This window comes from Ictalurus punctatus, chromosome 14, assembly GCF_001660625.3.
Source record: "Ictalurus punctatus breed USDA103 chromosome 14, Coco_2.0, whole genome shotgun sequence".
Lineage (NCBI taxonomy): Eukaryota > Metazoa > Chordata > Actinopteri > Siluriformes > Ictaluridae > Ictalurus > Ictalurus punctatus.
In genome coordinates, this window is record NC_030429.2 from 15,051,913 (window position 1) to 15,079,740 (window position 27,828).

A 27,828-nucleotide genomic window follows, 5' to 3' on the forward strand; every position below is an offset into this window, starting at 1 on the left:
CTTAAAAATTGATAAATGAGGCCCACTGTAATCCCAACAACGTGTTCAAAGTTATACATTCAACAACACTGTTTTGTTCAGGAGATTTCTATTGTTTCACTAAAGCTGTTAATAGGTTATTTGTGGATACAGCTTGTAAGAAAAAGCAGAAAGTCCTGCTTTGTCAGCAGCACTCACCCATCTCTAGGTACTCATCCACTAGGCCATGGGCATTCATGGGCTGTAAGTTCCAGTCTTTGTCCCATTGAGGCAGCTGTACTTTGCTTTCCACGTTATTCTGTTCTCCTACTCGCCTCATCTTCCGCCGAGACCACCAGTTCTGTAACAGCCTGAAGTAACAAAATACAGTATGCCTGAACCTTAAAAATGAACACATAATACTCAAACATAAATACTAATCACTATAATTTTCAAAATTGATGAATGATAAAAAGCAGGTTACTATACTGTACATTGTATGCCTTTGATTAAACAAAATACTTTTTAGTGTAAAAGTTTGCTCTCCCTTAGAAAACAAACAGGAAGACAAAGAAATGTATACACACAAGATATTTAGGCCCTGATTGAATAAATGTTTTATATAAATATCAATCAATAACTTGTTTGCTAATACCTTTTCTTTATAACAGGGTCCAACCACTTTCATATACTCAACAGCTTCAGTTTAGATTTCTTATTTGTAAACATCTTGACACTAAGTACAGACACTCAGTACAGTTTTAACTTCTTGGGATTCTTTTTTATTTATTTATTTTTTTCATTGTAAAATAGATATATACATTTGTTTACATATTAAGACATACCTGGTCAGTTAAACAAGTTATTCCATGCACAATGAAATAAACAAGTAATAAACAACTAGGTTAGGGTCATGGCCCACATCTTTAACAATCTATGGATAATAGGAGCTGTAAATGACTGCATTTATTTTTAACATTGTTTCTAATCATAGTAGTTTCTATGTCCCACTCCTGGTAGGACACAGCAGGAGAGCAGTGCTGTAGTGTGACTGTATTTCATGACATGGCCATTTGCTTCAGAACTGCAGTACAAGCAAAACTCATTCAACCATGAAACCTGGAACTGAAAACACACTCCCTTCCTGCATCCTATCAATGCTCAGACACACTCCCCCATGCCACGTCAAACTAAACTCGTTCTTTAAAAGCAAAACAAACCAAAAAAAAAAAAAACATTCCTTTTTTCATCTTGAATAACTGTACAAACAAAATACTTTTTCCAAAAACAAAACAACGCCCCCCTAAATCTAGAGTAACAGAGAGGTCAGTGAACACATACAGTGAGGAAAATAAAGCATGTGAATAAACAAAGCCTCTACTCAAACACAATACTCACGGGTAGCCCAGCTCCATGAAGTTATTCCAAATCTGTTTTAACACCATGATCACTCCCATTTGCAAGCATAAATCAATAAGACAGCCACTAGGATGGCACTGAGAAGGAAACACAAAATGAACAGCATAAACATGTTTAACATATTTCAATCTGTCATGTAACAAGGCTGAAGTAAATCATTCCCAGAGATTTTACAGTAGATTGCTAATTCCTGAAACAATAACATAATTATTTATGCTTTTGGAAAGTTCACTAGGTTGCCATTTAGGCCTGAGGAGATTCAGGGCAATTACACTGAGCCCAACCAAAAAGCCGCTACTGGGCAAAATCCATATGAGGAGGCCATTATCTTCTGCTGATGGGAGCTCTCTTTTGTTTATGATGAGTATGAAGTAGTCTGATTCAATAATGGGCATCAGCATTCCCATCAAGCAACCAGCACTGAGCTGACAGTGATACAGTGGTGTTATGTGAGGACGCCGATGGTGCAGCAGTGTGGGAGAACTATTGCAGCCTGGCTCAGTTCAGCCTCACTCACCTCCTCCATTCTCCAGCGGTTAAACAGCTTATTATAATCTCCAGGCCTGCCTGCAAACCTGTGAAAACACATACACACACACACACACACACACACACACACACACTTCTGAAATACAATTAGCCATGCTGCAATATCATTCCATGATAATGTAAAAGAGAAAAAAATGCTCTCATATTTCACAGGGAGATAAATCATAATGCTTCATGATAACAGTGAACAAACAGAATACTTCAAATGCACTGGATCTTTGTGAACGCTTTAATATGGAAATGAAATAGAAAAAATAGATCAAAAGAAGATCTAGATAAAAGATTAAACGAGCAACTAATTATTTACAGAGAACTATATCAGGCTCACTGGAATGTAGTAGATGCTTAAAATGCTTCAAATGGCAGTAGAGTTTCACAATTTAATCACCTTCCTAGGAAGAAAGCAATGTAGAAGGTGGAGCTGTTCAAGTTGACAAACTGGAAGAGAAACATCTTGAGGGCAAAGCTGTTCTCCCATTCAGACTCGGTCCGTGGGTGTTCTGAAACACAAACCAGAGGACCGTGAGTTTTTCTGTGAGTATTTTTTTTTTAGTTGGCATATGCAAGACATTAGAGAAACCCCCACCCAGGGCAGGATCTGAAGCTAAAATCAACACGTCTGAGAAAAAATGCCTTTCAGGAATCCAAGCCCTCCCCTCCTTTAAAACTTGTGGATTAACATTCCATTACCGAGAAAGCCTCAAACACTCTGATATTTAAAACTTACCAAGATTTGTTAACAGATAGGCCACTTTCTCGTAAACCTGCCAGAGCACAGAGAATTTGTTCAAAACCATTAGAACAAATTACTTTGTTGAAATGTCAATTTTCACTGACAGAAATAGTAGTAACAAATTATACTCCACATGATTAATTAATCTCTATAGCTGAGTGTAAAAGTTTGCATACCCTAAGGACCAACAAAAGGTAAAGAAATTGAATATATAGTAAAACACAATTTAGTCTCACAGATGTTTCTTTATCATCACAAGAAGCAATTTGTGTAAGTGTAATATATATATATATATATATATATATATATATATATATATATATATATATATATACACAGTGAGGGAAAAAAGTATTTGATCCCCTGCTGATTTTGTACGTTTACCCACTGACAAAGAAATGATCAGTCTATAATTTTAATGGTAGATTTATTTGAACAGTGAGAGACAGAATAACAAAAAAAAATCCAGAAAAACGCATGTCAAAAATTTGACATGCGTTTGACATGTTAAAAAAAAAAATATATATATATATATATATAGAGAGAGAGAGAGAGAGAGAGAGAGAGAGACAGAGAGAGAGAGAAGTATATTCTCCCATTATGAGGGATGCAAACTTTCATACAACTGTATTTCTTTTATAGCTGCCTGGAAAACATAAGATGAAGCATAAATTAATTATAACATTTATGGTTATTTATATACAGTACTGTGTAAAAGGTCTTTGAAATATGTTAAGAAATTCATCTTTAAAAATGCATATTAAATAAAGTGCTTTAATAGCAACTTGTTTGGTGGCTGCTCCACATAAATGTATTAAAAATGTATACACCTGTTGATATGGTGCAGTTTTCTGTCAGGAGATCTATTTATTTAGTGTTTTGTAAGAGTCTCCAGTGTCAGTACTTTGTAACAGAGGAAGAACTGCTCCTTTAAGTTTTGAGATACAGGAAAGTCTTCAGCTTTTCAGTTTCTCACTACGATGACAATCCATATTTCTTATTAACTTAAACAGAGAGAAAAAAGCTGTTGATAAATAGGGATGTGGTTTTCAAAATTCGAAATTAGCTGGTAGGTTATTGCAGGCTTACATTCTAAAATCACAGATGTTGGGGGTTTTTATTAGGAATGTGGCCTGTTACTTGACAAAATAAAAACAATTCTGTAACACTGATTAAATTTATATTTAGAAGTCTTTTTCTTTCTTTTGTACTGACACACTAATGCTGTAGCCATTTAAACAGGCATGCTAGATAAAATGTATATTAAAAATGAAGGATTTTTGCACAGTACTGTATATTTATTATTTTGATTTCCAAGCAAATGTTAACTGAACTGTTTATGTCTGGGCTTCATCTGGCATTGCAAATATACAGACAGTGCTAAACATCTATACTGAAACTGTTGAACACTGTGTAGAGAGCAGAGGCTGACCACATTGAGAGACATGATAATCAGGAAGTTGATGCAGACTCCAGTGCCAGAGGTTGCAAACTGCCAGTTCTTCTTTACAAACTCCCACTGGAAGGACGCGAACTTCTCCATGGCAATGAGCCGGAAAACCACCACAGCAAACACTGCTGTCAGCACCAGGGAGATCTGAAATGTAGAGATAATTGGGTGGTGAAATTTATTGCATTAATATGAGGAGAACAGTGTGGAAAAAGTGAGGATGGGGAATGTATTCTAGGCTCATATTTATTTAATAAATCATACATTCTATGGGAGGCCAAAACAATACTTTCTTTTATTTGAGCAGCCTCTTGCACAACATACAAAAGCCAGCAGGGGGAGATAGTCACCTGTGGCATTTAAAACATTGCTGGTGTTTTTCTCTAGGATAGCGTGCTAACAGTCAACTAGGAAATATAGTTCCATATCACATTAATTATCATAATATAATTTAGTGTGTTAGATATTATATTTAGATATTATTAGATCTTATTAGAGAACTAGAGATTATTAGACATACTTCTTTGGTGCAGAGGCTTAGTATAAAAGCTAATTAAAGGTCATTTTAAAAAAGCATTCTGGATTAAACAATAGAGGTTCTTGGACTGGATAAAATGGCCTACCATGAAGAAGATCCCCGACACAGAGACCATGAGGCGACTGAGTTTGTCACTGAATGGCTGGAAAGGTTCTGGTTTGCCTGAGATGGGGTTCACTCTCTCCTTTCGCGAGTACTTTGCTTCGAACTGGGGCCGTAGTTCCTCCTTCTCAAAACAGGCATGTTATATATAAAGATATTGTCTTCAAACTATTCTTACCTCTATATCAAATACACAATGTGTTATTATTTTACACCCAGATATCTGGCATCATCATTTGTTTTCACTGGGTCTGGCAACCTGTCCCAGGAAGACAGAGTTAATGATGATGATGAGGCTCTTATGTCATTCGTATAAGGAGCCTTTTTCCTGCATATACATCAATTGGCTCTAAGTTATTTGCTAAGAGGCTGATTCAGCAATATGACAATCAAACATCTTTGAAGACGCCAACAACCATGGAAGATCTATCTTGTGTAAAAACAGTGCAGACGAGTCTGAACCATAGACATACTGTAAACATTAAAGACCTAGATGGTTACTAATATAATTATATACAGAGCAATATAGATCTAAATGGCTACTGTACCGCTAATCTATTGGCTCTGCAAAATGTACTATAAAAGCTTGTCTATGGACGAAATGGAATCATACAATGCTGTGAAAAAGTATGTACCCTATCCTGATTTCTTCTGTATTTGTGAATATTTCATACTAAATTGTTTCAGAAATTAAAAGAAAATCTAAGATAAAACAAAGGCAACCTGAATAAACACAGAATACAGTTTTTAAATGATAATGTTATACACATTGAAACAAAAAAGTTATCCAATAACATGTGGGCTTGTGTAAAAATGTATTTGCCCCCATAGTTACTAATTCCCCAAATCTATGAAATCTATTAAGTGGACGACCTTCCAAATTTCCTCTAAGAGCACAGCAACTACTCATCCAGCAAGTCACAAAAGAGTCAAGGACAACATCGAAGGACCTACAATCCTCTCCTGCATCAATAAAGGTCACTGTTCACGACTCCACTATCAGAAAGACACTGGGCAAAAATGGCATCCATGGAGGAGTGGTGAGGTGAAAACCACTGCTAACCCAGAAGAACATTAAGGCTCTGAAGTTTGCCAAAACACACCTTGATGATCCTTAAACCATTTGGGAGAATGTTCGGTGGACTGATGAGTCAAAAGAGGAACTGTTTGGAAGACGGGTCCCGTTACATCTGGCGTAAACTAAACACAGAATTCCACAAAAAGATCATCATATCTATGGTCAAGCATGGTGGAGGAGGTGTACTGGTGTGGGGATGCTTTGCTGCTTCAGGGTCTGGGCAACTTGCAATAATTGAGGAGACCATGAATTCTGTTCTCTACCCGAAAATCATAAAGAAGAATGTCCGGTCTTCAGTCCATAAGTTGAAACTCAAGTGCAACTGGATTATGCAGCAAGACAATGATCCAAAGTATAGGAGTAAATCCTAGTCCTAGAAGTAAGTGAAAGACTGATTTCCAGTTATCAGAAGTGTTTGGTTGCAGTTATTGCTGCTAAAGGTGGTACAACCAGATTTTAAGTTTAAGGGTGCAATTAGTTTATCACATGGGTGATTGGTGTTGAATAACTTTTTTTGTTTAAATAAAAAGAATAAATAGATAAAAATTGTATTGTGTGATTACTCAGGTTGCCTTTTATTTTATGTTGTATTTTGTTTGAAGATCTGAAACGATTTAGTATGAGATTTACACAAAAACAGAAGAAATCAGGACGGGGAAAATACTGTCACAGCACTGTACTTCCAATGATGAACAAATTACAGTTGTGCCATGTTTTCCCACAGCAAAATCATTTCAGGTGTTGTGGCAAGACTTTTGTGAATAAACATTTTTAATTTGATTTATTTCATTTATTGTATTGTACACAAATAAATATTATCTGTAGCTGACTAATTTTCTCCAAAAATATTAGCTAGTTACTTTAGTTGGCTATATTAGACAATTTATATGCCAAACCTTAGTTAAGCAAGAAGGACAAATTGAGAAATTTTATATATATATATATATATATATATATATATATATATATATATATATATATATATATATATATAAAATAGAATATTAATTAATATTATTAACATATTAATAATCATTGTATGTAATAATATGTATATAGCCAGAGTGCATTTATGAGCGTAAAATACAAGAGTGACTGTATATTTTATATTAGAAAGACATTATTTCTTCATTTAAAAAATTGGATGAGCTTATCTTATTTTTACAAATAATAAAAACCTTGCTAAAATAAATGTATAGGGGGACACTTACTTGAAGTGATGGCTTTAATAGTGCATACTCTCTCAGCTAAGATCTCTAATATGTGTATATCTATGGTCTGACGTCTGACATTGATTATGTCCAGACAATGTTGGCGCATTATGTATGAAATAATGTTCTTCGAGTAAGACTACATTTAAGGCCCAACAGCAAACAACACCCTGCGCATCATCAGATGATTTTACATGCAATAACTAAATGAGTAATGCGTGGTAACCTCAGCAAACAGCACAGCATGCACCGAGCATGACATGATATCGATAGGAAGCACACTCACTGAACACACCATGACACAGGATTTACACTGAAGGAAACACAACAAACAGCACACATATTGGCCAAATACTTCATTTATTCAATGTTGATTAGTTATTGTCAGTCGACTCAGCAAAGCATACGTTCCTAATAATGCTTACTGGTAAAGTGGAAAAGGAGAACGTGCCTGTCTCATACTAGCCTTTGCAAATGAAGCTGAGTGCTTGTCAATAAACACAGAATCACAGTCTGAGGTGACAGTTGTGTTTCAGATGAGTCTCACCTCTTCCTCCTCCCAGTCAATTAAATCCCAGTCATAGGTCAGTTCTGCTCTCCTTCTTTTCCAGAATTCAAGGAAGACGGTGGCTATAGGAGCAGAAAGCAAAACACCTATCCAATGAAGGCATACAATATAAAGACAACTGGCAATGTAGTTCTAAAATTACACACTAAGAACTCACTTCTTTCATATTTATTACACAAGAACAGATATTCAGTGTTTGTGTATTGTATTTACAGTATATACTCAAAAACTATCTATCTATCTATCTATCTATCTATCTATCTATCTATCTATCTATCTATCTATCTATCTATCTATCTATCTATCTATCTATCTATCTATCTATCTATCTATCTATCTATCTATCTATCTATCTATCTATCTATGCACACTTTTCACCATGCAAACTGTATAAGGCCACAGAGCCTAGGTATGTCTGTTGTTAAGTAGGTAGAGAAAGATGTTGCAAGTGCAGTTTTTATAATGTTTGCCCCACTATTGTTGAAAGCGTGCAAAAGAAAGCATAAGGAAATAACAGCAATCCCCTTCTTAAGCTCTTGAGCCTTTTTCCAGTTCTCCAACAAAGACTGTCTACTTTCTTCTACTTTTTTAGGCCCCATATATCTCAGCCACAACCACAGTAGTTTGTAATACAATGGATCCTATCCTGGACATCCAGACTAAAGAACACTTCCTACTCTCAAGCTGTCAGGCTTCTCACACCTGCACACCCTGTCTTCACTAGCCTCCTGCACAGAAACCCACACTAGACTCCTACATACAACACCAAACTGTGAGCCCCTATTACACACCCACTCACTGCAGAACAGGAGCCGACTCATGCTCAGTGTTATACAATATTGCAGAACCAGATCATCCGCACTACTGATTATACACTTTATAAATTTTCACACTTGCTCTTTACACTTTATAAGCTTGACAACCTATATATTTATTGTCAAGTCTCTTGTACTTGTTATTTATTTAATGATGTTAAAAATGTCATTCTTCCATATGTTGTATGCACTCCTCTTTTCTTCCTTTTTGTCTACTTATGCTGTACATTGTAATTCAATCTGTACTACAGCTAGAGTTGAAATGAATTAAATAAACTGGAATTGTATTAATTGTCCTGTTTCTCAGACAGAAATGGTGCCATTCATACATTCAGTGACATTTTAATATCCCATACTGCTGATTGATGTGCTTAACTTATTTAAAGTACATTTTCACCTATAAGGTAAAGGGTGCCAGGTTGCACAGTGGTTAGTGTTGCTGTATCACAGCTCCGGGGTTCCTGGTTCTATACTGAGCTCAGGTTACTGTCCGTGTGGAGTTTTAGACATTATTTCCATGTGTGCAGCGGTTTCAACCAGGTTGTCTGGTTTCCTCCCACCTCCCAAAACATGCTGGTAGATGGATTGGCAAAGAAAATTGAACAAAACACCAGTTGAGAAAATATCTTTTGGAAGAATGGTGTTCATCCCTCCAGTGCAGGTCCAGAGACTTGTAGAGTCGATGCCAAGGCACAGTGCAGTTGTTCTGGCAGCTTGTGATGGTCCAAAATCTTCCTAACACACTTTGCTGGTTTTTTCCCCTTTAATATGTTACTATACAATACTTTCACAACTATTATTCATATGTATTCTTCCAACTCTGGAGCCAGGAAGCAAGAAACATTTGACATAATTTTTTTCTCTAGTGTACTGGCAATTATGTTGTGGTATTCCTGAGTTTACTGACATGACATACTGTGCTAATTTGGTTTCAATGTAGCCTAGTGTTTGTCTGTGATTTCTAAAAATGAGTTGGATGCCATATAAATTTTATAGATACTGCTTAAAATGTATTCAAGGTGATGAATATTGGCTGATGTGACAGACAGATCCAGAACAAGCTCACTGCAGTGTTGGCTCCATCGTGCTTAAGTTCATTCAAATCAGCAAGCGTGAAATGGTACAGAGAGGAGTCCAGGATGTAGTGCTGCAAAAGTGACTGGCCTGCGGGTTTTTCCAGACACACTCACACAGATGCCCAAAGAGAGAGACAAGTTTTTACACTGACAGCATCCTGACACCTCAGGTTGTCTTTTTCCTCTCTCATCTGAGGAGCTCGCTTTTGTCTCCAGGGAAGTGATTCATTAGTGTTAGCCAGTCAGTTACACTTTCTACTGCATCAACAATTAGATGATGCACAATAAGAGGAGGACACTCTGACTCCGATCATCGATTTATCCAGTTATACAAGAGGTTATTAGAATCTCACTGATTTCTAACTAAAGCCATCATGAAAATCAAATTAAGTTTTGTGTTCCTCCACCTATAATATGTTAATTACTAACACAAAAAGATACTATTACTAAAATAAATTATTTAAAACAGACTGGGACAAAGCAACAGCAGAATGTAGTGGGTGAATCAATGTTAATTCACTGGCAGAAGTGTTTGTTAGTTTGTTTGTTTTTTGCCTTGCGATGCACATTTAAAATAACTTTATTTGCACTTAAAACACCTCAAAAGAAAGAAAGAAAGTTCAACTCACCCCATATTGCCATAAAAATGGCAAAGAAGACTGTGCCCCCATTATCAAAGAGATGAGTGACCTATAGGTTAATTAAAAGATAAAAACACATGAAAGTCATGAATCATAATGACTCAATAAACACTCAATATACTGGTGGTTTAAATGGATGTTACAATTTAGTCTCCAGCTTATTTTTGGCAACTAATTAAACAGTAATGATTACTCCCCAGATCATCTCTTAGACCAGCACTTTGAGACCTGGGCACAAGGGAATGCTGTCACGAATCGTGACGGAGCAGAGATAGGACGGATGCAAGTGCAGGATGAACAGTTGTTTATTTGAAAGAGAGACAGGCGGACAAATCCAAAACGTGATCCAAAACGTAATCCATAAACATGCAAGAGGTCAGGCGATTGGCAAACAGGCATACACGGGGCAAGGCAGGAATCTAGGTCGTGGTCACGGGAAACAGGGTCGATAAACAAAACAAGAAACGAACTATGACGAGGGACTGGAAGCGGATAATCCAGCGCGAACTAACTCTAAACATGGACCGTGACTATGACTATGACTATGACTATGACTATGACTACGATACGAACTAAACTAACTCTAAAATAATCCTCCGCGTTGTGTGCTGGGAGGCGCGCGGTATATATGCGGACATGATCAGCGTCTAAACCGCTAGCAGCTGAGAGCAATACAGACCCACGTGAAATCCCAGCCAATGACGGAACAGGGAGGAGACATGACAGAAACATAAACAAAACACACGTGTCCCAATGTCATTACGGTCAACAACGGAAAAGCAGGTGCTCGCGCATTCGCGCTTAGAGCACGCTGCTTCAAGGGGGAATCGTGACAAATGGACTATAGAAAGAATGCAAATAAACACTTAAGTGGCTTTCACCTGCTTAAAATAAGGTGAAATTCATTGCAAATATTATGCAAAAGGATTTTTAATGAACTATAATGTACACACACAAACACTTGAATGGCTTTCAGTTGCTTAATAAAAGATGAAAGTAATAATCATTGTATTGTGCTAATAACATTCAATCCTGTTTAGTCCAACTCACATTTACAGTGTACATACAACACAGTGAAAATAAACAGATACTGTTACTGCCTTATTTTCCTCTATTGTCCAGTTGTAATTAAATGGTATATATATATATATATATATATATATATATATATATATATATATATATATATAAAATGTTTTAATATATAACTTACAGGTTTCGGCTATTATGAATACCTTTGCATAGACACAGCTGTCACTGAGTTTCCAGGCGCTGCAGTTCACTTCACACATGGGGCACATGATGGTGGTGTTGGCCTCACAGATCTCTTTACTGTAGATACAAACAGAATACGTTTCTCAGCACAGTTTCAAAATGGCTCACTGACCACTGACGTAGCTCTCATTAGAAAGAAGCCATATTTTGAGTTAATAGTCTCTGAAGCCTTTTAACTTTCCAAATGCTGGTCATGGTGATTTGAGGTAGGGGACAGGCTTGATGAAAAGGGTCTGACTGGAGGGACTGACCTCACTTGGCTGGAGTCCATGGTGAAGAGGCCGTAGAGGAAGACAAAAAGGCCAACCAGCGCTGCTGGAATCAACATACCCGTGTACCAACCCAACCATGCAAAATACAGGCCAATCTTTTCCCCAAAGTACCGCCTGTGTGTGTTTGTGAGAGAGAGAGAGAGAGAGAGAGAGAGAGAGAGAGAGAGAGAGAGAGGAATATAAAAGCAAATATAAACAGACTTTTACGTATGTAAAAAACATTGTTGCATGCTTAAGTGAAGGTCCACTAGGAACCTGGCCTTGTGACCTGGAAAGTAAGGAAGTAGAACAAATTTTTAGATTTAGACAGCTCCCAAGTGGTACAACAGAAAAGTGTTTGTCCTATGTCAGGAGATCACAAGTTTGAGTCAGAGCCATTGTGGCAGGGAGCCAAAAAATAATAAATTGGTTGTGCTCCTGAAAAGATGTTGGCTGGCTTCACTTGTTTTGTGCATGTGTTAGCCTTCACCCTTCAAACTGATAATGCCATATCAAAGTATGCCTTCTTGGCATTAAATGCTACTTAGTGATCTTCTACACTAGTTATTGTGACTTACAAATTGCACAACGTATGCACCAGGTTTTACTTATTATAAACTACAAATTTACTCATAAATATCTGAGTAATTATGGTATTGTAGCATTAACATACATTTCTAGTAATTTTTGCATAACTATATGCTTGAATATCCAACATGCATGATATATACTGTATCAGATATAACTTGTACATACTGAACTTTCAATGCGACTATCACAAATCATTTCAGTGTAATACAAGTCAAATCTTATGCAGTAAATATGAGGTCAGGATGAGTGACTTCCCTGGGAGGAAACACAGAAAGTTCTGTGAGTTGAGCCTGTGAGTTGCTAGCTCTGCAGACTCGGAAACATGATTTTTATATCTGCCCCAGTTATACAGCTGAGAGCTGTAAAACAAGGAGAGCTGGCTCAAATCCAGGAAATATTTGTGAAGCTGACATGCCATTTTGACTTGAAGAAACCTCTGACTTACAATGGCCAACTATAACATTCAGAAAAGAGAAAATAACTGAGAGGATTTCACAGGAGATTACGGCTAAGTGGGGTTTCTAAGCCTCTGAAAACAGTTTAGAGAAAAGCTTCAAGGAGACAAACAAGAGGCTGAGGTGAACACAGGAACCAGCGATGCCTTTCTGAAATAGCACTGCAGCACAAAGCCTAACTCAGTCACCTCATCTGAACTGCATTTGTGATATCAATGTTTATGAATGAACAGTCTAAACAGTCTAAACATTATGAATTGTATATACTACATCTCGGAGGCCTTTGATTGAGTCTCATGGCTTCTCATCTGTCTCTGCACGAATCTTTGCTTGCCTGTCTAACATCTCAAACTGGATGAGGGAACACCACCTTAAGCTCAACATGGCAAAAACTGATCTTTTCGTCATCCCAGCCTGCTCCTCAATAAACCACAGCCTTACTGTACAGCTTGGCTCAAACACACTCAAGCCAACCAGGACAGCCAGGAACCTTGGGGTGACTTTTGATGAAAGCTTGACCTTTACAGACCACATTTCAACAACTGCACGGTCCTGTAGGTTCATTCTGTATAACATCAAGAAAATCAGACCCTATCTTACCAAACAGGCTACACAGCTACTAGTCCAGGCTCTTGTCATATCAAAACTGGACTTCTGCAAAACACAACTCTCGGGCCTCCCAGCCAGATCCATCAAACCCCTTCAGATGATTCAGAATGCAGCAGCACACCTCATCTTCAACCAGCCCAAAAGAAAACATGTCACACCCCTCTTCTCTCCCTCCACTGGCTTCCTGTAGCCCTGAGCATCAAATTCAAGGCCTTGATGCTCAAGTACAAGACATCGTCTGGAACAGCACCCTCCTACCTCAACAATCTCCTTGAGGTTTACATTCCCTCACGCGTGGCTCACCTACTCATCACCTACTCAGCGTGGCTCAAAGTCCCTTTCCAGAACCTTCACACTAACTGTCCCACAGTGGTGGAATGAACTTCCAACCTCAATCCAGACCGCAGAATCTTCACTATTTTCAAAAAACAACTAAAGACCCACCTCTTCCATGAGCACGTAGCTAATGCCTAAAACGCCAACCCCACATTATTTATGAAAAATAAATGGTAATTTTTTTTTTCTACGCTGTGCACTTTGCTTCTCTAGAACTTAACTCAAAATTTTGTATTGTAGCATTACTTATTATATTGTATTGTTCTCTGCTTCACATATCACTTTGCTTGTATTTCCTCTTTGGATAAAAGCGTCTGCTAAATGAATAAATGTAAATGTAAAAGTAAATATCTTCTAGCAGACTGTTTAGACTGGGTCAGTCTAAACAGCTGCATGTGTGTCTGTATACTTTTTACCTCAGTAAAGCTTTTACAACTGCCAATTAAATGGGATGATAATTGTAATAGCAGAAGTAAATACTGTTTACCGTATGAGGTCCAAAGGCTGGTATTTGTACCACATGCCCCAGCGAGCCCATCGCTCATAGAGCAAGTGTCTGTGGTTCTGAGCCCCATGCGTCTTTATCGGATGTCTGCTCTTGTAGCTTCCCTGAAACAGAGCAGTCCTTAAAATAAGAGTATATATAATAAATATGTAACGTGTTTGACCAAAAAATGCACTATATAATAAAAATAATATTTTTCCCATTCCAGAACCTTCACACTAACTGTCCCTCAGTGATGGAATGAACTTCCAACCTCAGTCTGGACCACAGAATCTGTCACTATTTTCAAAAAACAGCTAAAGACCCACCTCTTCTGTGAGCACCTAACTAACCCCTAAAAACGCCAACCCCACATTATCCCCATTGGCACTTACACCTCTACTCCGCACATTTTGCTTTCCTAGAACTCAATTAAAAGATCTTGCATGGTAGCACTACTTGTATTGTTCTCCGCTTGATATATTGCTTTGCTTGTAAAGCGATATATAATTTTTTTCTCATTTGTAAGTCGCTTTGGATAAAAGCGTCTGCTAAATGCATAAATGTAAATGTAAATGTTAAAGTGATAATGAGCTCACCTCATGAGGGGGAAATGCAGCCTCATATGTGCCATTGCCAAGTAAACGGTTGATACCTTATTACAAAGAGACACAGGCATGAATATACTGGCAGCTGGTTAGTCAAAGCTTCAAACATAATTCACAAAGATGAAAGTTGATTCGCTGAATGTATGCACTCTCCGAAACATAATAATACATGGTCTACATCACTGTTACCGGATACAGACATGCTTGATAAAGCATTATTATTCAGCTGGGTTGTGGCATCTACAGGAATATGATCCAGCTTTGCACAGAAACTGATTACACTAATAAGCTCTCGCCTCTAAATGGGGAACTTAATTTGGGAAATCAAGTGTGGTGTTACATGATTAGAATAAATACCTGTAGATACTGCAGCCCTGCATGGATACAGGTATCAGTGTCTTAGGAAATAGCACTGATACAAAACTTTACAATTTATACATTCACTCAAAGCACAGGACAGGACAACATATATTATATAGACAGTAGGTATGTACAGCCAGGTCAGTACTAAGGCTGAAATGCTGGCTTAGTATAAGATTGAATCATTTTACAGTCCAATCCACTAAGGAATTTTATATTGTGAATAGATGCGATGCTGACTGAAACAATGCAGATTTCGCACATAAAACAGAACACCGACTGTCCTAAAGCATGTCACCATCATGGCTCTGATGTTTCAATAGTAAAAGGATCCCAGCTAACAGAGAATGTTCAGCTAGAAATCCATAGGTACTATGAAGATTAGGCTGCAATCCTTCAACAATCATGTTCCTACATATTTATAAAAACACCTGCTAGAATAATGGCTTGTTATTACTAACAATCTTGTTATTACATTGCTCACACATTGTTCTTAGTTAGACAAAAAAAACAACAACATTATATTAAGATGAAAGTTTTTATTACCTAAAAATATTGCAGCAAAGTTTCAGGAATATCTTTTCACACCAGAAAATGTGACAAGTTGAATTTTCCTTGAACCATACATTCTTGAAGCATAATATTACAGTTGTTAGTTAGTGTGCAAGTGGGATCAATGCATCCTTAAAATAAATGCTGTAAATTTACACCAATTTTATAAAAAGCATTCTACATTTCACCTACAAGGATTTTTCCAGAAGGACAAACCAAATAACTTTTTTTCACGTGTGTGTGACTGTAGTTCCTCAATCTATGTAAAGAAAATGTGAAGGGACAACATTCTGGCACACATCCACCACTGGCCTTATTCCATCCTTGAATAAATTTCATGGGGTTTTCTTGTACCTCCTTTGTTTATTTTCTGTTTTCACACCTCAATTGTATATTTTGATCTGGAAGAATTATGAATAGCAAGAGCAGGAAATTTATGTCCATTCCTTCATCTTAACTTTTGATATTAATTTCCAAGAAAAGGGATTCTGGTGAAAAGAGAGTGTCTTGGTAGGATATTTAGACCTTCCTCATCTAGTGTGGTTCACAGGGACCATGGGGAAACAGCACAGGATTGTACGCACCTTCCCATATACTCCCTGACTGGCCAATCAGCAGCCGTTCATGCTGGCCATAATAATTAAAGAAAGACAGACAACACAGTGGAGAAGCTTTGGAGAAACGCACACCATGTGACCGACTGAAATAATGCTAATAAATATTAAAGCCTACAGAAGTGGCAAAGTCAAATGTGGGAATTTTTTTCCTACTTTTCAGGAGACATTTCTTAGGGATTGAGCATACTATTTCATGGTTACAATACTATTTCATGTTTACCATTAGAAGATGGCATACAACTGATAGAAAGTTCTACGTATAATTGATAGAAAGTAAATACAACTGATAGAAAGTTAATGGTAATATATTTTCCAATAGAGAAAAATCAGAGATATTGGAGAGAAGATAAATATAATCTAGAAAAAAAAATTGAGTCGCCAATCTACCAACCAGCATGTTTTTGGCAACAGAAAAAAAAAAAAAAATTGCATGTAACTTATCTGCAGCCCCTTCTATACATTGAATATCCATGTTCTGTCATAAGCATACGTTGCATATCAACAAATCAAACATTCCCTCGAATACTCTATATGCCATGTTCTGCACCATCTTAATTTAACCAAGCTAACCTTTAGCACTACGCTATTTGAAGACTGAGGCTCTTTCTTTAACATGCTGAGTGTAACCCACTTCATGTGTCAGGTTGTGCTTTTCATGAGATATGATTAGACTTACTCATGAAACTTCTCGTCTTCTTTGTGAACATAATCGGGCTCGCAGGTCACATGGTAACACATGGTAATGTGGGTGTTTTCAAACCACAGAAAGGTTTAAAGCAGTAAAGGAATTTAAGGCCTAAAACCTTTCTGTGTTTTGAGAACACCCGTGTTACTGGGCCTAAGATGATATTTGGAAGAAGGTGCTGCAAATAAGCTGCATGTGAATATTTTTTCTGTGAGACTGGGTTGGTTTTTGCAGGTGAGCGGAATCGGAGAAAGTGGAGGAAACCCACGTGGACATAAAGAAAGCATGAAAAACTTTACAGAGACAGCTCAGGATCGATCTCATACTAAGCATTACATCTATTTCAGTTCCTCGTTGAACTTTTCTACATTTTCGTTTGGCCTCTTGGTTGTCTCTCTGACTAATCCCCACTTTATCTTGTCACTGCAATTTGGTGGATGGCCTCCTTGTGGTTGTCATCTTCTTTCCGATTTTTTACAATGGATTTAATGGTGCTGTGCAGTACATTCAATATATTTGGGATGTATGTTTGGGATATTAAAAAAAATATCAAACCAGAATTTTGTCCCAGACATGAATGGGTTCATACTTATGAAATCACAATTTTTATGTTTTTAAATTTGTAAATCATTTTGCAAGCTATATAGATTTCCCCCCACTTCACTTACATCTAATCCCCATTAGATCCATTTCACTTCCAGGCAGAAACTACAACATATGGAAAAGTTCAAGGAAAGGAAACACTGTAATAAAATAAGCAACTCTAGAAAAGTGCTGATCACTTTCTGCCAAATGGAGATAATGGATATTGCCTCTAATTTCATACTCATGCAGTGGATGACAGAGCACTATAGGAGCTCATAATTTTTAAACCTTTGACTAGTGACTAGATTTCAGATATCATCTTGCCACTGGTGACATGACCAAATATTCCTGAAAATCCCAGGTTATCCAAGGAATAGCTCTTTATTTCCTATGAGATAAAAAAAAAGAAACCTGTTAGCACAAAATAGCAAGTGTGCATTATGTGAAATTGGCATGGAGTTTTCAAGCACAAGGATTTATGAAGAATTTACAGCTCTTCAGTCAATCTGATCTAGTCTAAAGCTGAGCGGAGGGTCTTATAATATTACAAAGAAAATCCCTCAGTGATATCCTTGGACCTTTAATCAGAAAATTCAGACACACACATACAACAAAGGCAAATAAAAATAGACTGAGTATGGTCATTCTAAAAGGTGAAAATTTATAACAGCATGTGGAAAGAGATAATGCAAATAAAAAGACACGTAATGTTTCAGGTTTGGTTAAATAAGTCAGAAGCATCGAACAGACCTAGGAATGTGCTTGCTTGTCATGTTTTTAACGAAGCGAAATAAATTTGAAACGAATATAAACATTCATAGACGTTATATAACAATGCCATGCTGTTCAACACCTTCTGAGCAATCAGATTTGAGATTTCAGCAACATTGTTTTCCTTTTATCATAGAATAAATGTGTCAAGGATTTTGTAGAAGAGGTGAATGTAAATGCAGACTTCAATTTTAATAAGCAATGAATGGTACAGACAGGGCAAATTTTGACACCAAATCTTGAACTATGGTTTCAAGCCAAAAAGACACACAATGTGAACAAGAACGCCAATAGCTAGACAGTAATTGAGGCACAAGACATGACTTAAATATTTGTGTTCATTAACCAAAATGTCACATGATGACACAGGTGCAAACAGTCAAGTGACATAATCCAGTGAGATGCAGTAGCTGATGGGAAACATAGTTAAGCGCTGATTTTGGCATAACCACGGCAACATGTACCACAAATTAACCACAAAGACATTTTTTTCATAACTTTTTTACCATTGTTACGAGTGCTACCAAAATTTGACTATGTTTTAAATCTGTTGAATGTTGAAAATGTTTTGGAACATTGCAGGATAGAAACATCTTTCTAACTCCTTTAAATACTGATGAATTAACTGTAAATGTAGCCTATATTTTACATTTGTTCCATCTAGATATCATGACAACTTTGTGCTGCTTAGAAAAAAAAAATCAACATTAATCAATACAGAATACCAAAGGTCAGCACACTCCACAGACTCTATCTCCCAACATGCTTCACGACCTACAAACATGTCCGCCACAAACTACACTTCACAAATAGAACGCAAACACACGGCCTCATTCGCAATCACCGGACTTCTGATCAGGCACACCCAATTCCAACTACATGCACACGCACACACACACACACACACACACACACACACACACACACACACACACACACACCTTTATATAGAGACTTTCTGCCACCTGCTCAACATGAAGTATACAGGTGGTTCTCAAAAAATTTGAATATTGTGGAAAAGTTCATTTTTTCTTGTAATTGAATTCAAAAAGTGTAACTTTCATATATTCTAGCTTCATTACACATAGAGTGAAATATTTCAAGCCTTTTTTTGTTTTAATCTTGATGATTACATCTTACAGCGCATGGAAATCAAAAATCCAGTATCTCAAAATATTAGAATAAAGAATGTATCATACAGAAATATCGACCTTCTGAAAAGTATGTTAATTTATGCACTCAATACTTGGTCAGGGCTTTAATCCTTTTGCATTAATTACTGCATCAATGTGGCATGGCATGGAGGCAATCAGCCTGTGGCACTGCTGAGGTGTTCTGGAAGCCCAGGTTGCTTTTATAGCGGCCTTCAGCTCGCCTGTATTGTTGGGTCTGGTGTTTCTCATAGATTCTCTATGCTCAGAAAACCAGTTACTAGTAGTTTTGTCACTGTGGGGCAGGTGCCAAGTCCTGCTGGAAAAGGAAATCAGCATCTTCATAAATCTTGTCAGCAGACGGAAGCATGAGGTGCTGTAAAATCTCCTGGTAGACGCTGCACTGACTCTCGACTTGAGAAAACACAGTGGATCAACACCAGCAGATGACATGCCCCCCCAAATCATCAGTGACTGTGGAAACTTCACATTGGACTTCAAGCAACTTGGATTCCATGGCTCTCCACTCTTCCTCCAGACTCGGACCTTGATTTCCAAATGAAATGCAAAATTTACTTTCATCTAAAAAGAGGACTTTGGACCACCGAGCAACAGTCCAGTTCTTTTTCTCCTTAGCCCAGTAAAGACGTTCTGACATTGTCTCTGGTTCAGGAGTGGCTTGACACAAGGAATGCGACACTGCAACATTTCTGTATTATAAATTCATTATTCTAATATTTTGAGATACTGGATTCTCGATTTCCATGAGCTGTAAGGCGTAACAATCAAGATTAAAACAAAAAAAAGGGCTTGAAATATTTCACTTTATGTGTAATGAATCTACAATATATGAAAATTCCACTTTTTGAATTAAATTACAGAAAAAGACTATTTTTTTTACATGCACCTGTATGCTTAATTCCTTTGTGTCTTTGACGTCACCAAGCTTTTGTATTTTGCCTGATCCTTACTGGTTTTGATTTTGACTTTGTTTTCTGATTTACATGTTTGGCTCATTCACTGATATCCTGTTTGTTGATCGCCTGACGTGCCTGTTTCTAGTCTTTGCCTCTGCCTCAGTTTTGGATTGTTTGCACAGACTTTTATTAAAGCTGCCTTACCTGCACTTGCATCTGTCTGAGTCTCTCTAACATGACACCAATGATCAGGCATTTAGAGGTAATCAATATCGCATTGTTTCATTCAAACCCATCAAGACAAATAGCAAATAGAGAGAAATGACTATAGACTATTACATTCAGTAGAACATGCTGATACAGAGAACAAGAAAATGATGCAGTGAAGGTTAATGAGTAGGCCTACTGTCTATACAGATCTGAGGGAAGATTATATATCTGTGACTTACCCATCTTTGACTTGCCGTCCTCATACTTGGTGCGCTGTAATACGTGGTGCACTATTCTGCTTCTGGTGGAGTTGGAGAAGAAGGAATCTCTGTTGTTGATGGTAAAACTACAAAAATGAAATAGAAAGGTATATAAATTTAGCTGCTGTCATTTTCCTACCAAGCCCCAAAACAAGCTGTTATGAGATTGTATTTGTTTTAGGCTACTCATAAAAACAAAATATATTTAATCTATGTATTATTGCAGGCAATTTTCTAATGGTGGTTTTATTATGTCCCTGACTGACGACATATACTGATATTATAATAAGGACATTTAGCAGAAAAACACACTGGGCTTACAAATGAAAGCATTTAAAATATTACAACTGGGAGAAAAACTGAGACATCTCTTCCGTCTTACAAAGACATGCATTCCTGGAAGTACACACAGAATGTGGGACATCAATGTAAAATAAATATCTGGACCTTGAGGGGAGTCTATATTGAAAATCACTTGATTTACTCTTTTACTCAAAAAGAGACAAAGAGAAAAAGATGGAAATGAAATATGGATGTGTGCAGACATCTGTTGAAGCTAGAAGGTCCATTTTAGAATTGCTTTTTCATTTCATCTTCTGTACTTCCCATGCAGACACAAACATTATTGTTAAACTACTCTTGAGACTGTTCTATGGAGTTATATGCCACTAATGAGTGCGATACTGCAACTAAGTCTAACATTAATAACCCGTGTTTTGGCACAGAGATGTGTTTAACTTTCCCGAATGGATAGATCAGAATATTTTTTTTATCTCAAAATTATTAGGTATCTCTTATATTTGATCCTCAGAAAGGAAAGGCAGTAAAAACAGAAAGAGCAAAACGGAGTAATAAAGTTTACAGTAAATGCTATAGTTAAATGAATTATAAGTTCCCTTCTAAACTAAACAGTGCATGAAAAATAATTCATTTTAATAATATTTATGCTAATTAATTTCACAACCAACTTCATGACTGAAGACTTGATGGTACGAAGTGCATCTTGTCATCGCTGGAAGTTAACTGCTTCCGATTAAAACGAAACATTAGCTGTAGATGACCCAAGCAGCCAAACATCCCAGGATGCACTGCATTTTACAGAAATTTACCATGAACACTCTGAATGCTATATATTTTGCCAGAATACCTGTAAATTTACAAAATTTTATTTACAGTGTGTACTCACAAATATACTCATACATACATATTCTGTATCGCCATTAACTCATGATGAGTCTGAAAGGACAATGAATAAAAGTGAATAGTAACTCTGAATAACACTGCTCATTTGAGTTTATCTTCCCATCATTCAGTATCAGTGCCTAAAAGATTAGCAACGTCTGGCCTCACTAGACTAATTTTCAGAAAATATCACCACATGCACTCTGAGGTTTCTGTCAGGACTTCAAATCCTGTATTACAGACAGAAAAAGTGATTTAAGCAACCCTTCCCACTCACTGCCCAGGGGAACTCCATGCATTAGGATGGCAGGATTTAACGTCAGGCATAGAGTTACTTGCACACAATAGCGCATCACAGCAATGATGTCAATACAGAGTAAAGTGCTGGTTACTTTCTGGTAAATGGAAAGAGAATGGATTTTGGCAGCTCTCATTTCATACAGATATAACTATGTGCTTTGAAAGCACTTGTCAAATTGAACACATTTCAGATATTCTCTATAAAACCCCACAGCAGTGCAACAGTTATGGCTGTTACAAAATGTGCACTTTGAAAGCTTAAGCCTGCTCATGATTAATCCCCACTGAGACCATCAGAAGGGGCACAGAAGAAGTATGAATGGGAATTTTATCTCGAGTGATGCAAAAGAGGCTCACTGATGCATTCTGGCCCTGCTGAAGGGGGCAGTGTAGCAATCTGTCTCCTCCAGATCAGGCAGTGCCTCCTTATCCAGCTTCATCGGGTTCCTAGGCAGCCAACTCTTTATTTGACGGCATCTCAAATGAAATCGACTATGGAAATAGAAAGCAGTAAAAAGGGAACAGAGAAAAAAGACAAAGAAACAGAATGAGAAGAGAAAGAGACAGAATGAGAAGGAATCGAAGGAATTTAAATCGAATTGAAGAGTGGTACATAAAATTGGGGTTCCACGAAATATAAGAAAGAACAGAAGAGGCAAATTGTAATTTTTGTTTATGAGGTTAGAAAAATGTACTAAAAAGCTTACTTGACTAAATGGAGTGCAGGTCACTTGAGCTTTAAGTGCTGTCAGTGTTTTTTTGTTTGTTTGTTTGTTTTTACTGTACTGCCTTTGGGTGTTTGACTTTTTAGGATCTAAAAGACTTCCTTCTCCTGAAATAATTTTCTTTAATTAAAAAGATTTAATTAGAAACAAATTCTAAAAAATGAACCATGCATAAAATACAGACACATTATGTTTTTTATTAGTTGACTAAATCCTTCAACTGAGCCTCTACTAAACAAAGGCAGAAGCAGATTGAAACGTCCAGGGTTTAAATCTCCTCTAATCCATTTCAAACCAGGCCTAGTAACTCAGAGGTGATCCAGTTCTTCAAGGTCCCTAACACAGTAATGATCTAATGTAATGATATTTGAACCAAACTCTCCACAACCTCCACAGTCATTACACTGTATTGCTCTCTCCACAGGCACAGATCAGTATGCAGATGAATCAGTGATACAGAATTATTGCTTGTTTAGGAATCTACTGTACAGGCTTGGTTGAACAATTTGGTTTATAGCCAAAACATACCTTCCCATGGTCTTCTTTTTCCAGTCTGAGAGGTAGCACTTTTTCCTTCAAACCAGAATACATTAAAATCTAAATTAGGCTTGAAATTGTTCCAGAAGAACCACAATGTAAATTTTAAACCAAGGCAAGGAGAGAGAGAGAGAAAAGAAATGTAAAAGTCCACTGACCTGTACCTGAAAGGCATTCTGATGTTCATTTGCTCTGCATATTTACACAGCGTGTCCCATGGAGCATGTATCTTTACAAACATTATGTCATTGTTGGTTAAAGAGGGCTGAAAGAGAAGGAAAGGCATTTGTTTTAATCCCCACATCACAGAGGATGCTGGGTGTCAGAATAATATCACACCAGTCTTCTGCTATCCGATATAATCACTGATCAAAGTATAGAGTCTATTTAAACAACTGATTATTTAAAATTTTCATGTTCTGGAGCATGAACAGGAATAATTTGTGAAAAGATAACAGTGCCATATTCCCATCTCTCTTGCCTAAAATAGAGCAGCTGGCTGCAGTTACAGTTGCAATCAAAAGTATTCAACCCCCATTGCAAATCAGGTTTTACAGACTTTCAGCTGTCTGCAATGAACAAATCAAACAAAAACTATTGAAATAGTTCAACACAACAAATGCTTCAAGTGGTTTCCCCAAATTCAACCGAAAATGCAACTGTGTGTTGAACTATTTCAATTGCGTTTGTTTGATTTGTTCATTGCAAACAGCTGAAAGTCTGTAAATTTTGACAATAAACTTGATTTGCAATGGGGGTTGAATAATTTTGGTTGCAACTGTAACTCGCTTGTATTTCCACTCTGAGTAACATCTTAAATTTTCACTCTCCTACTCCACCTCCAGACATAATATTCATTCTGGAGATTTATGGAGATATAAACAAGACTTAAGGTGTATTAGAAATGTTTATTCATAAACCAATAAAGAAGGATCTGAATGTTCTTTTTCTTTTTTTTTTATCTAGGGTGTTATGTAATCTTTCAGGTTGAGCAGTTATAACGTCTGCATTTTATTTTTAAACATTTGACAACACTTTTATCTAATTATCAGAAACATAACAGCAGAAAATTGACACAAATCTGATGTAACTTTCAGCAGAACCTACTGAAAATTAAGGCTGTTGCTGTATAGACTTGCAGGTCCTTATTTAACTCAAGAAGTAGAGACCTAGTTTTCTGCAGGTGTGTGTCTCCTGTTTACATCAGTATAGTATAGTGTGACTAGTGTGGGTACAGGCTCCTACTAATATGAGCAGGAACTAGGACAAACGAAATAGGATTAAAAAAAATAAGACAGGAACTGATATAGGGTTTTCAATGAACAGATAAAAAATATTCATTATAAATCTGATTTATTCCAGCTAAAGAAAATACCAGAATTGAATCTAGGATGTAGACACATGCAGCTTATAAATAATTGATTTGTTTTACCTTTTAAATATATGTATTTTTATATTTGCTTTCTAATAAAGAACTGTTATTAACTTTTATGTTTCTTTGCAAATTCTTACTTTCATCAAGCATTTAAGCAAAATAGACTACTCTTTTGTTTTCTGGCTATTTTTGTAAACATTCTTGGTTTTTATTAATCATTATTTTCCTCTTACAAGTCATATCAGTATATGCTTGTTCTATACTGTTTTATGAATCTTCTTTTATGTCACATTGTATTAATCTTCTGCTGTAAGGCACTTTGAGCTGCTTCTTGAAAGGTGCTGTAAAATCATTATTATTATTATTATTATTATTATTATTATTATTATTATTGTTGTTTTTTGTTGTTGTTATATCAGGATGTATTTTGAGTTTTTTTCTGTAACTTGCTCTGGATAATGGCGTGTGCCAAATGCCATGAATGTAAATGTAAAAACGTTAGATTGTACCTCTTTCTCCAGCATCAGTTCCTCTGCACGCAGGTTCCGCTCAAAAGTGCATCTCTTCTCAACCTGAGGACTGGACTTCTTATACACCAGAATATAGTCAATTCGTTTCTTGCCATCTCGAAACAAAAGCCCTTTGGCATTTACTGGATTAGTTCCCTGAAAATGGGAATATATATATTAGCAAAAGGGAAAATTCTTCCAGCACAATGAACTCTAACATATATGTAAATCTTCATAGAACATGTAGAAATCGACACTAGCATTGTCGACGGGGATGCCTCCTCCACTAACAAGTCTTCCTTGTTACTAATTTGTATGCCTCATACACCCTTAAAATATACTTCAATCAGGGAAGAAGTTATTGAAGAAAAAATATTTCAGACTTTTGACCTTGTTGTGACATTAATCCTGTTTGGACCAATTCCAAAATCTCAGACACAAATCAGATCATCTGCTAGTTATAATGATAATTCCATGTACTGTAAATCCTAAACAAAATAAATAAATAAATAAATAAATAAAAGATTTAACCACTCATTATTGAAATATTGTACTAATGTGAATCACAAACAGACAGACATGGATGGATGGAGGGATGGATGGCTGGAAGGATGGATGGCTGGATGCACGGACAACCCAAAAACATTATGTCTCCACCACCTAGTACAGGCGGTATAAAACAAAAACAAACACTTTTGTATATGGTGGGTATCTTTAGGCAAAACTACAAAAATCTGTTCTAGACCAAAGCTTCCCAGTCTTTTAAAACTCGCAGCCCATATGACAGACTGCAAAAGCTCCAGAAGCCACAATGGGTCAGAAACATGCTGGGTGTTAAAAATGCAATAAAGCGCAATAATTAGACATACAAATCAAAAAATGCCTTTACAAGCTAGAGTGCTGCTTTACGAAACTCACATTGTTAAGAGAAGGAGGCACTCAGTCAGCTTTTTCACAACACAGAGACTTGTTGACTTAAATAGTAAAATAGTGAAATAAAATAATAGAATATCATATTTAGCTATTATATTTTAGGCTTTAGCTATTATGTATGTGTGCACAGTAAGGCTGAACATGCATATGCTAAGCACAAATCCTTAGGCGTACCACATATGCACCTAGAAGCTGTGTTGTTGGGTAAGTTGCAGTCTTTGGGCAGGACTGTACAAAGTATAGGAAGAGGAAGGGTACTATACCTGTACTGAATCCGTACGAGCCTCCAGCTTGCCTCTTGATGCAGGCTTCTGCTGGATAAGGAGTGATTTGTCTGTTCTAGACTCATACACTGCTGTCTCCATCTCCTCTACATACTGGCCATTATTAACATCTACTAATAGAGAGAGAGAGTGAGAGAGAGTGAGAGAGAGAGAGAGAGAGAGTCAACAATCCATTGTTAGATGGGATATACCGTATATTTTAATTTACAGAGTACATTAATATTCATAATTTTAATCAGTAGCTAATTATGTACCACCTAAAATGGCAACACTGAGCACAGACAGGCATCAACACACAATGCTAATTTGCTCAAATCATCATGCCCTTAGGCATCTTTTGCCTGCTCTATGTCCACGAACATTATCTTTCAGTAGGTAAAAAAGGGTTAACAGAGATCTCATTATCTTGAATAGATCATAATATCCACAGGCATCCCTGTGTCACTAACAGCTACCTGCTACTGACTATGATGAAGTGGAAAGAGCTTGTCTGTAGTTGATATGCTCAGTGCTGCTAGCACAACTTCACACAGCAAAAGATGAGACTCTGAGACATAGCTGAACATGACAATGATGATTAAGGTAGTTATCAATGAAATGGCAGTGGTGATGTGGGTGATGAAATACCGCAAAAAAAAATAATAATATGAATAACAGTCTTATAATATTTGTTAGCGTAGCATATTGTAATATTGTATTCTATGGATTAAAATTATTATAGAGTCAGAGATTCTTAACAAGATTCTTAATGACCTTTAAAGCAGCTCAATAATGTGTCATAAAGCTGCCAGTATTCTCTAAATAGTGTCGATGCAACAGTAAGATTATTAAGTGCCGTTGAACTACCCTGTGCACAATCAACTCTAGTTTAATCAATTTATTTCTCCACTTGGACTAACTACATCAATATGCACTTCCCACAGTCAACTCAATCCTCTATACAACTCGAACACTCTCTCAGTAATAATTACCATGAACAATCATGTGACTTACAGTACATTTTATATTGCATCTTCTACTGCAGATCCAGTAGCAAATGAGCAAGTTCATCTAAATGTTTGAATCTGTTTCATTCTTATTAGAATGAAATTGCATAAGTTTTTGAAACTCCATTTTTTTTCCATTTGC

At 36.8% G+C, this 27,828-nt stretch overlaps 1 protein-coding gene across 1 annotated transcript in view; it reads right to left on the bottom strand.

The window, feature by feature from the left end:
* Positions 1 to 27,828, bottom strand: part of ano3 (anoctamin 3) — a 53,835-nt gene that overhangs the window by 7,461 nt on the left and 18,546 nt on the right. The window contains exons 3-21 of the mRNA XM_017485984.3: positions 26,680 to 26,810; positions 25,484 to 25,639; positions 23,758 to 23,864; positions 23,591 to 23,635; positions 22,695 to 22,829; positions 20,835 to 20,941; positions 14,739 to 14,794; positions 14,143 to 14,264; positions 11,665 to 11,799; positions 11,374 to 11,470; positions 10,127 to 10,187; positions 7,586 to 7,668; positions 4,733 to 4,873; positions 4,092 to 4,256; positions 2,654 to 2,690; positions 2,315 to 2,426; positions 1,895 to 1,952; positions 1,357 to 1,454; positions 178 to 329 (exon numbers count right to left, since the gene is read on the bottom strand). Of these exons, the coding sequence (XP_017341473.1) occupies positions 178 to 329; positions 1,357 to 1,454; positions 1,895 to 1,952; positions 2,315 to 2,426; positions 2,654 to 2,690; positions 4,092 to 4,256; positions 4,733 to 4,873; positions 7,586 to 7,668; positions 10,127 to 10,187; positions 11,374 to 11,470; positions 11,665 to 11,799; positions 14,143 to 14,264; positions 14,739 to 14,794; positions 20,835 to 20,941; positions 22,695 to 22,829; positions 23,591 to 23,635; positions 23,758 to 23,864; positions 25,484 to 25,639; positions 26,680 to 26,810 (1,998 nt within the window). The remainder of the gene's footprint in view (positions 1 to 177; positions 330 to 1,356; positions 1,455 to 1,894; positions 1,953 to 2,314; positions 2,427 to 2,653; positions 2,691 to 4,091; positions 4,257 to 4,732; positions 4,874 to 7,585; positions 7,669 to 10,126; positions 10,188 to 11,373; positions 11,471 to 11,664; positions 11,800 to 14,142; positions 14,265 to 14,738; positions 14,795 to 20,834; positions 20,942 to 22,694; positions 22,830 to 23,590; positions 23,636 to 23,757; positions 23,865 to 25,483; positions 25,640 to 26,679; positions 26,811 to 27,828) is intronic.